Source organism: Anneissia japonica, unplaced genomic scaffold (assembly GCF_011630105.1).
Source record: "Anneissia japonica isolate Jap-2015-1 unplaced genomic scaffold, ASM1163010v1 scaffold2692_len624387_cov171, whole genome shotgun sequence".
NCBI classification, from domain to species: Eukaryota; Metazoa; Echinodermata; class Crinoidea; order Comatulida; family Comatulidae; genus Anneissia; species Anneissia japonica.
This window is the reverse complement of record NW_022742695.1, coordinates 487334-499073: the sequence shown is the minus strand read 5'-3', so window position 1 is coordinate 499073 and position 11740 is coordinate 487334. Positions and strand designations below refer to the sequence as shown.

The window sequence follows — 11740 nt, the reverse complement described above, 5'->3', positions numbered from 1 at the left end:
AAAAAAAAAAGCATAATACAGTAAAACACTCGATCCACGACGCCCGTATTATGGGACACTTGTTCGTAAAAAAGGAAAATATATCTTAACAGGAAACAAGATTAAGCGAGTGGGAGGAAAGTTAGATCATAACGCTAAAGATCATACAGGAGTGCCGTCTGGGTCTGTTGTTTTGTTTCTTTTCTTTTATTTTCTCTCTTTTGTGAGATCGCCCCACTTTTATTTTATCATAATGTCATAGCTACGTAAATATATACATAACATATAGCCTACATTTTAACAGTTATTATATCTATTAAGTAAATTAATTATATTTCTCTTATATAATACATATATATAGTACACTTCTCTTTACTGTTCTTCATAATACGTGTTCAGACATCTACTTTTGTATTCTTTATTATTATTTTTTTTTTTTTGTGTTGGTTTTTATTTTCTTCTATTTTTTGTCTTCCGTATAAGACACTCATCACTCATTTATTGATCTAATTAAATTATTATTATTATTATTATTATTATTATTATTATTATTATTATTATTATTATTATTATTATTATTATTATTATTATTATTATTATTATTATTATTATGGCACCCGTTCATCAATTCCTGATGCTGGGAGACAGCATACAGTTTCAAAGGAGCACACTTAGTTTCAAGGTGTACACTTTTTTTGGTGACTGATAAGTCCACTCTTAGATCGGCAAAAGCGTTCACATTCAATCTTTCGCTATAGCTTCCAATAACGATATTTTATTTTTTTTTTCATTTTTATATATTTTTCATGTAGTCTTATAGTAGAGATAACTAATAACTTAAACTTCGGTGCCATTCATTCTATTTCCTGTTGTTGTGATTATCTTTATCTAGTCGCTTCATGTAAAATTTTAAAACCAGGAAATAGAGCAACAATGAATTGATAAGGTTTTCGGTAAACAAAGTAACAGGTCGTCTTCAAGATTAAAATGTTAAAAGCTTCATAAAGATTTACTATAGCATGTATCTGCTATCATCAAGCAGATAACAAACTATTGAACGGCTGTGGCTAAAGAAATTTAAAAAGGAAACTAATTTTAAGCAACAATTAATATCTTAAATTGTACTTACCGATACATGAAAGACCGTTCGGAGCGAGTCGGAGCCCATCGGGACATATACATCGGAAACCATCTTCATACTGCTCACAGCCAACAACACATCTATAACCATCACATCTGTTGTCACCTGTATTCAATTAATATGTTGTTAGGCATAATAACTGCAATATGGTCATTAATAATTATAATACTAATAAATGATGATGATGATGATGATGATAATAATAATAAATAATAATAATAATAATAATAATATTGACAATAATGATAATAATAATAACAATGATGATAATGATGATAACAATAATAGTGATAATAATAAAATTAATAATAATAATTATAGTAATAACTTTTGAAATCAGGATATTAAATAATAACAGGGCCTAATAATATCAACAATAATAGCCATATTAAAAGCACAGTAATATTTATATAATTATAACAATATTAATGGTACTACTAACAACACTAATAATATCAATAATGGTAATGATAATAATAATAATGATCACGAATTTCACTGGTCCCTGATTATACTAGTAATAGGGCATAATAATAACAACAATAATAATTTCCATTTAATAGTACGATAAAAAATTTTAATAAATATAATAATAATAATAATAATAATAATAATAATAATAATAAGATTACTAATAATAATAATATTAATAATAATAATCGTAATGATGATAATAATAATGATGATAATGATGATGATGATGATGATGATGATGATGATGATGATGACGATGAAAACAATCATTATCATTATTATAAATATTACGTGAGCATGTGATCTTGTCCTGTTGAAGAACATATCCATGATCGCAATAGCAGTTGTAACTACCCAGGGTGTTCATACACCGTTGAGGGCAGCGCCATGGCATATCGCCACATTCGTTGTAATCTGAAAACGATTAACCAAAATTGAGTTAGACACTAAACAAACGACGGCCTTCTGGAAAGAAGTTGGAATTAGCCAATTCGTAGTTTGAACTGCGCATGCCTGTAGCAAGGTCAATCGACAAAAACGAACATACACACAACATAGGTTTATGTCAACTGACCTTAGATACGGGCATGCGCAGTTCAAACAACGAATTGGTTTATACATTGTATCATTAACCTATTGTGAATGCATAATGTAGTCCTAGGAATTAGCTAGATCTTCAAGCAGGCCTAATAATGTACGGAAATCCAATTGGAGTTAAGAATGGGTAAACGAAAAAAATCATGGCAGTTTTCAATGCAGCATTTATTATGGTGTTGTCACAAATACAATATACAGATGAAAGTTTACTGTAAGATTGGGTAGTTTCTGTTTTATAGTTTAACGCTATTGAGTTCATTCAGTTCTAAAACATAATATAAAAAGTTGGAAGATCTAAATGTTGTGTTGTGTTTATCAACGCAGTGCAGTAGTTGTTGAGAAATACGGTTTTCTTCGACAGTAGAAGCTGCATTATGCCGTCAGTTTATAATGCACCACACCGCAATGCCATTTTTAGGAGTAGGGACTCCCAGTAATGGCGTCGACAAAAGAGGGCGCCATTCTTCTTGGATTGGACTATAGGCATACAAGTGGATTTTTGTCGAAGATCTACATGTGAGTAGTTTCAGTAAGCCTACCTTGGTTGCAGAGTGCTCCAGTGAAACCCGGGTCACATTCGCATTTGTTTGGACCGACGCATTTGCCATGGACACATTCTTTCTCGCAAATTGCTGTGCATCGAAGAAAAAAAAAATCAGATATGTTAATATGAAAACTGTCTCTTATACACATCTCAATAATAGTGATAATAATAAAATTAATAATAATAATTATAGTAATAACTTTTGAAATCAGGATATTAAATAATAACAGGGCCTAATAATATCAACAATAATAGCCATATTAAAAGCACAGTAATATTTATATAATTATAACAATATTAATGGTACTACTAACAACACTAATAATATCAATAATGGTAATGATAATAATAATAATGATCACGAATTTCACTGGTCCCTGATTATACTAGTAATAGGGCATAATAATAACAACAATAATAATTTCCATTTAATAGTACGATAAAAAATTTTAATAAATATAATAATAATAATAATAATAATAATAATAATAATAATATAGTCTGTCTCTTATACACATCTAGATGTGTATAAGAGACAGACTATGTTTGATGTAGCCTTTGAATGAGTTTGCATGAAAGGAAAAAGCAGGTATATTTTATTTTGAAATTCATGAATACATAATATGCAGAAATTCACTTCTAAAGATGAACAGCTGGTAACTCTTGTTCTGGAAAACGCATTAGAAAAAATCAGCACAAAATCTTTAATATCCTAAAATTAAGTATTATAAAACCAATAATATTTTATTTTGTAGTTAGACATAATTAGTTTTTGTGTTTGTTCCTTCCATCGTTTTCAAATTAAGCACATTTTTGTTTTCATTTTAATTAATAAATACAATGTTTGACGTTATGTTAACATCAATTATTTATCATTTATCTGGTGTACAATCGACTTACTTTCTCACAAGGACTTAAAATAGGTCGCACCATTTTGTTTTGCCCTATTAATGACACAGTAAGCCTATACATTATAAGTGAATCTGTCTCAGTATCGTGTCATAATAGTTACACTAAAATGTCAATTACCATGTAATTGATTTTGCTAGACATAATCATCGTTCTTACAAAAGTTTCTCTGTTAATCTATCAAGTGAGATAATTGAATCACTGAAATGTAGGTCTAGAATTTCCGAAACCGTATTCAACCGTGGATGGTAGGCTTGAGTGGGCTCTCACTGCGCCCGACGCGACGGCCATCTATGTACCGACACGATTCTATTATTATTATTTTTATTTTTTTTATTAATATCATTTTTTTTATTAATATTATTATTATTATTATTATTATTATTATTATTATTATTATTATTATTATTATTATTATTATTTCATTATTATTTATATCAGTTATATAGAGATTTTTCTTTGCAGATACAGAGCGCTTCTTTCCCTGGTCATTGGGTCCACATGCTTACGTGTTGCTGCTAGTAATCAGCGCAGGAGTAGGAAACCCCACCAGTACTCATTTATACTACTGGGTAGAAGCAGATAAAGTGCCTTGCTCAAGGGTAGAAGCGTAATTTATAGAGGGGAATTGAAACCCCGACCTGGAGGCTGGGAAACCAAACCTTTCCCGCTGCGCTAAATTGCCTCCATGGAGAACGCAACGCCACAACGCCCGTGCAACGGATCGTTTATAATGACGATCCGTTTAGACTATTGCCACTGACAATCGATAAGCAGAGGGCGTCACGTCGTCTAACGCTCAAATGGCGTTCCTGGCTTTACACACCGCGCCAAACTGCACTCGCAGCTGTCAGACGACTCTTATTCCATATAGAACGCAACGCAAAGCAACGAGGTGTGGAAGAACGGGGTCGTTTTAATAATAATCTGCTCAAATTTCCACTGATAATCAGCAGACGGTGTTACTCACCAAGCGCTCAATAGACAGCGGATATGGATTTGTCGTCCGCCGACGGTTGTACGACCGTCGAATGGCTTAAGAGAATCATGTTCCAATATTCATATCACCCTAATTTAGTACACACATATTGAATATTTGGTATATAGTAAACTTCCGAATACAAAAACATAGCATCATCAAAATATAATGATTTTATCGATCCTATCATTGTTTGTATTTGTTAGAGTACTTAAACATATTTAGAAAAAAAAGAAGGAGAAGGTTGCCAAGGGGTCAATGTCGAAACATGATTAAGGAAACTCTTAACAGCATCTGGTTGTTGCTGTATTTAGTATATTTTGTTAATGTACCGGTACTTCCTACATGGTTCTCATTTTATTCATTTAATAGCTGGTTACTATTAGCTCTTATAGTCGATAATAGCTATACAGTTACACTAGAAGGCGTTAGCCTTTCATGTGCCACAAGTATGATTTCATTCGTATCTTAAACTTCGTAGATTTATCATAGTACTTTTTCATTGTCATGTTTTTGGGTATCACTGCCAAATTATATCAAGAAGATCACACGCGCTCTATAAAATTGATATATCTTAGGCTATTAGTATTACAAAAACGTTTTTATAAGTTCCTTTGTTTTAGTTTTTCTCTTGAAATACTACTGCATATACGGAGTGAAATAACTGAACTTTGACGTAAAACATCAAGACAAGAAGTCCCGATATTTAATCTGCTGTTTCTTTCATTTGTTACATCTTTACGTTTTGCTTGAATCCAATTATCCATGATGGCACTAAGCCACTAAAGTGAGTAAAACGGTTTAAGAATGGTAATGTTTATCAAGCAGACTGAATAACCAAAACGCACTTACGAACGCATTGACCGCCGACTCGTTTCCATCCATAACAGCAGTCACGTTTAAAGTGAATTCCATACTTGCAAAGAACACTATCAAACGTACTAGGCTTGGATTTTTTTGTGACTACCTCGGGTCTTTTTGCAGCTTCAGTGACGAAATCTTCGCCATGTACTCCAAATATCCCGGTACCCGCATGCCCCCTGGCTGGCGCTTTGGTTGGCGGCTTGGTCGGCGCTTTAGTTGGCGGCTTGGTCGGCGCTTTAGTTGGCGGTGGTGGTGGCGGTGCAAGTGAGGGTGTAACCTCGGCTTTTCCATGTACCCCAAATCTAATAAAGAAGAAAACAGATGGTTATCTTTTTATGCTTAATACTTAACAATAAATTTAAAGAAAACGTGTAACTACAAACCAAAAATATTGCCCGATCTTACCACGGATTCGGTCACTTTTAATTTACAGTACATTATACAGTACACAACTGGCAATTATATAACTCCAGATAAATAAATTATTTAAAACGTAATTACTAGTAACCTTTCATCACGTGGGCTTAGTACGGTATATAATATGATGTTTTGCATTAAAATATTGTTTATACGATGTGGAGGAGATCTAAAGACGGGCACTTAGCGCCCGGCGATTCTCTATGGATTGTATAACGTCAGTCACGGGGCCGCGGAGTTGGATTCGTCCTCTGACAATTGTACAACCGTCGTACGAGGTAGTGAGTACCTGATGTAGGCCCAGATAGTTCTGTATATTGGGTTGTTTAGACTACTGTATCTGTCTTCGATTATAATGTTAATCTAGTATCTATTGAAGACGATTTGATCAATGTTTAAAAGTGCAAGATATTAAAAAAAAGCTCGTTTTCAGAACTATCATACTCAGTGCAGCTGACAAATTCATCTCGGCACAATGTGAGCCAGTGGCGACGAGCAGGTAATCACTGAAAACGACCGTCGCACATTTTGTCGATTCACGTTGCGTGCTCCATAAAATCGACGGCGCAGTGGACGAGTGTGCCACTATAGTGTTTTGGAATCTCATTACCGTATTAAATTATTCAAATGAACGCTCCGCTTTGAATAAACGTCCCCTCCAATAAACGCCCCATTCAGAGCATTATTTGAAATAAACAAATCCCTCGAATAAACACCCAGATGCGTCGGTTCATTTTTTATTCGCATAACAGGCCACTCTTTGACTGTAAACAAAATTAATGTAAGCAACCCCATTTTCAAATACATTCTATTAATATTATTTTATTTGTTTCACTCCAATAGAATTACTTTTTATTTAACCTGGTTGGTCACACAATACGGTAACACATGTGTAATTCCACATTTACAGGGAAATTATAAGGGCGTAATATTATGCGTATCCATTTTACACCCAAAATGATAAGCGCCTCCCTCAAATCAACGCGCCCTGGCTCAAAACACTTCTCAACGACAAACGCCCGGGGCGTTAATTTGAATAAATGCGGTAAACTTTAAATTATTTTACTTACTGTGCCGATGATACCTGGAAACAAATCAAGAGCACCGACAACTTGAACCACATTTTGAATGTTGTTATTTAAGATGCCAAACTCTGAAGAGACGTGCTTATCTAGTCCACACTGCTGCCGATGTGTGGAATACACTCAAATTGTGGAATCACTTGCAAGGTCTACAGGAAACTCCGCTTACACAACCAACCAATCAGTGTTCGAATAATTATTCAAATTGGTTACCAATGGTAGACTTGAAATACAAGAACCGCATCCGAGTGAAAGACTTTTATTGGTAATCTATTGTTTTCAAATTTCTTATAAAGCCGAGATAGACAATAGGCCCCTGCAAGCCATTCTGTAACAATCTATATATGACTCAACAGACAACGTTTGATATCTAACCCCTTTACACTATCCTACTCCCTTAATATCCATGTTTAAACGCCAACACTTATCTCCTTTTTTATTCTAATAAGATAAGATTAAGTGCAGTATTGGTGATGTGGATGATTTTTACTTATCATTGTATGTCACAAATAATCACTATCGCAAAGAACTGAATAACAGATTAAAGCGCATCGACTGTAACGATCACGGTATCTGTGACAGTGTAATTATGGAGATTGACCCCTCCCTTAACAACGAAGCTTCTGAATGAGAGGTTATACGGTTTTTGTCGTTTTTCGTTTTACTGTTCTGTTTTGTATTTGTATATATATTTATGCAAGTTAAGTATACCCTGTGCTGTGTTTTAATTATTTGACTTTTTATAATTGTTGTATTTCCGATGTTTGAATGTGTTTATATTTGTATGCTTCTCCTTGTTTGGAGGTATTTTTTGAATAAATTTGAATTTGGAATTAAATTTGAATTTGAATATTACTTGATCCCAGGAATGACGCCAGTGGGGGTGGGGGATGGGAAAAGGGCCCCTGTCGGGTAGAGCCCACCCCACCCCCAGCCCACTTTCGGGGAGGAAAAAATGTAGGCCCTATACCTTTGTATTTTCTACATTATTAGTAGACCCGCAATCCCTAAATTGTCATATTTTTTTTAGGGGCTCCACCCCCATGCAACGCTTCCGAGAGATTTTGAGCGACGCCCGGCCACGCCAACTTTTTTTCGTCGGGGAAGCGCCCCCCCCCCACCTTTCCGGGGACGACTTCTTCTAACTATAATGTAGGGCCGGCTGTTAACTGCTAAAAGAAGACGGTTTTCTATTGATTTATTATTTACTATACTGCCTAACTGATCTTCAAGTTTCTCGTTACATTCCCAATCTATTCAATCAGTTCAGGTTCTATACACTCCCCCCTCCCCCGCACGATGAGTGGCGCATAATGTGGCCTACTGCATGAAGCTAGGTTTAACGAAAGCGGGACGGAACTGCAAAAGGCTTGCAAACGTAAGACCAGGGAACAGTGATTCACTGTTACCTGATAAAACTAATGTCTATGTATACCTTTTATGTTATTCTTTTGTGATATATGGCAATGGTAATGGCTGTATATTTATTAAGCGCATATTACATTAGTCTCTATGCGCTTGAAATGCAAAGTCGTGGAAGCAGAAATGAAAACCGAGAAGTATCCTAAGACTAACAAAAGCAAACAACCACAGAGACAAAGAGAGGACAGCAGAAGGAACCAGTGTTTACCTTTTATGTTTTCATTTTTATTCAAAAATGCAACCAGCTTTTCCTTAGACCCATGTCTACCCTATAACTAAATTGTATGATGATAATCATTGGCTTTTGCATAATCCTGCTACAACCATGGAGATCTCCGTGCTAAAACCAACCATACAGAAAAACAAAGCTGTGAATCCATAGGCTCCTCGGCGGAGGTAATAGAATTTTCCATAATGACGACAATTATGTTATAGCATACATCAATGTTATTAAAAATTCTGTTTTCCTCTTTATTGTTATAATACAGAAGACTTGTAGTAGACATAACTGTACCTGTAATTTTGTTTATAAAATATCAATACAAAATGTGTAAAATCAAAGCAGTGCAGATTTTGTATAAGTGATTTTAATATAGCTGTGAACTGTTTTATCGTAAACCAAGCACAACTTATGTTAACTTATGCGAGCAGGGACCTATTAATTAATTTAAGGGCGCTCGCGATAACGGGAGACGATCAGATAACGCTGAAGTTCCCTCTTACCGCTTATCGCTGATTGGCTGAAGACTAATTAGTCACGCTAGCTGGAAATCGTTTATTTATTATTAATTCGGAACATACACTTTTAAATCAGTGGCACTCTTCCAAAGGGAGGTGCGTCCAAGAAAATAAACAAAATATACAAAATCACTAAAATAAAACTCAACCTAACTAAGAGCAACAAGAATTAAAAATAAACCCCACCCATTTACCCTTTACTTAACTCCCCACCCAAAGCAACCAACGAGAAATTAACCCATTTACCTTTACCTTTAGAGCAAAAATAAACATAGACAAAGCAAAACCCTCCCCAACTAACCCATACAAGAACAAAACCAAATTTTCGTTTATCCACCCTCCCACTTAACAACAGATTTACATTAAGGTAAAAGATTGCAATGACCAAAGTTGGAACAACAGCAATGCAGAAAAGAACAAAAATATACAATGTACTTGAATAAATATGGTCCTTCTTTGGTCTATGTTACGTCTACAGATATATAAGCAAACAAGATGAAACTATTAAAATAATTTAATATACTATCATATTAGATTTAATGAGTCTTTGCTACATATGATATTATTTCTAACTATATAATAAAATTTGAAAGGGGAGAGACACGAATAAACAGTCCATAAGTAAATGATAAAATTATCTAAAATAAGGCATGCGGGTTAAAGGTTTTGACAACCCAGGGAAGATATGAGAGGCGACCATGATGGGAGGATTCAATTCTTAAAGCAATGGCGGTCATTACTTGAATTATAATGCAGAAATGTTTGCTACTGATTTGTCAGTTGTGTATTTCCGAATGTCGTGTTTAGATATATGGTTAATGTCAATTCTAAATGAATTCATGTTCTTCACAATGTTATCAGTATTTTTTTCCTAGTTGCATGTTATGAAATAAACTATATTGGCGTCATGATGGGGGTTTATGGAATGGTCAGCTATTTGCAATTTTGTAAACAGGGTTTATAACAACTACCGGTACAATACATGAGTGATGGTTCTGTTGATGGGTAGCTGGAAATCTCTCAAAAGGATACGACTTGCAGTGGGAAAAGTCTTAGTGTGTATGGAATAAGTTTTACGTGAGACTTCGTTTAATCAACCAAAGGGAATGGCCAGCGATTAAGAATTTAGACGCAACGAACATAGAGTGTGAGAAGTCCCAATAATTGGGGGTGAGAAAATAAAAAGCGAACACCGTTACGACCCACCCCCTCTCCTCCCCTGTTTCTCACACCACCTTCAATCTCTTACATCTACATTCTGAAAACTGGAATTAGGTCCCAGATCTGTAAAACTGTACCTCACCAAGACCTCTTCCTATACAAACCCAAGGCCACTAATATAATCGCATCCTCTTATCATTTAGATATTATTTAAAGAGGGTTACCATGAAATTATGTCAAGGTAAAATAAATGAAAGTTAATGATTTGCTTTTTATTTTCTAATTATTCCTTCTTCAGCCTGAAATTAACCAACTCAGTTATAAGAGCTGTTATCATTGGCTGTAGTAGAAGAATTGGCTTTTGATCCGAATATCGAGCTGTCTCAGTCTGCACTGATAAAATACAACGTCGATATGTACACTATATTTTAACGTTTCCTCGAAGTATTTTATGTACCTCACTCAACACACGATTGTTTAGTCATGTTGGATTTATTGATACATAATACAAATTTGTAAGAAAACATAATAGAAAACTGTTATAACAATGGTTTAGCTGCGTGTAATCTGTCCTCAATTATTATTGTCATGTATCTTCTCGTATCCCCATATTCGAAAGAATCCTACATCTGCGTACAGTAATTTCCAATCATCTACACACACACACACACACGCGCGTGCTTTTTAATTGATAACAAAGACAACAAAGACAAGATAGTAATTGTGCACTTTTTTTGCGATCTATCAATGACCTTATTGTTTCTCCAGCTGTTGCTGCTTCTTTTGATACCAGGTAGACCTAATGTATGTAGTTCGTGTTAGGATAGCAGAATGAGGAACGTCCTCGATCTAACAGTAAATCGAACAAAGACCATGAAAGGTTTTTGTTTGACTCAGTTGCTTGAATTTTATTGACAGCTAACAATAAAAGATTTCCGGAGTTTTTAAGAAAGTCGTAAAAGTGAATATAGACGCACTGATTGGATAAACATCTTGTACAATAAAGTGGGCCTATCTGTTATTGGAGGAAACAAATTGTTTCGCTCCATTAACTTCAGCATTCGCTAAGGTTTATTGGAGATATGATTGATTGATTGATTGATTTGAAGACGCTATTATCTATCTATTATCGTGAGATTTTTTACAAGCATCATGTTTCACGCCAATTGGTATTTCAGTTATCAATATTCACGTATTTATTTGTGTAATATAAGATAGTTATTTTTTTCTAGAACCATAAATACCTATTATTATAACGTAATTTTCGAACTAAAGCACATTGCAACGTTGCCACAATGTTGTACTAATCTCATTTTCTGACATACTTGACCACACAAAACGTTTTGCTGGGACCGCATCATATAAGCTTGATTTGGATATGCTTTATGTGATGATTTTCTTCCACTGTTTTAAAGCGGTACAGACATATATAT

At 34.5% G+C, this 11740-nt stretch overlaps 1 protein-coding gene across 1 annotated transcript in view; it reads right to left on the bottom strand.

Annotated features, from left to right (window-relative positions):
- The window catches only part of LOC117119232, an 18046-nt gene extending 10917 nt beyond the window's left edge, over nt 1-7129 (bottom strand). The window contains exons 1-5 of the mRNA XM_033264040.1: nt 6975-7129; nt 5476-5789; nt 2731-2823; nt 1886-2008; nt 1109-1225 (exon numbers count right to left, since the gene is read on the bottom strand). Of these exons, the coding sequence (XP_033119931.1) occupies nt 1109-1225; nt 1886-2008; nt 2731-2823; nt 5476-5789; nt 6975-7027 (700 nt within the window). The 5' untranslated portion in view covers nt 7028-7129. The remainder of the gene's footprint in view (nt 1-1108; nt 1226-1885; nt 2009-2730; nt 2824-5475; nt 5790-6974) is intronic.
- Nucleotides 7130-11740: the final 4611 nt, after the last annotated feature.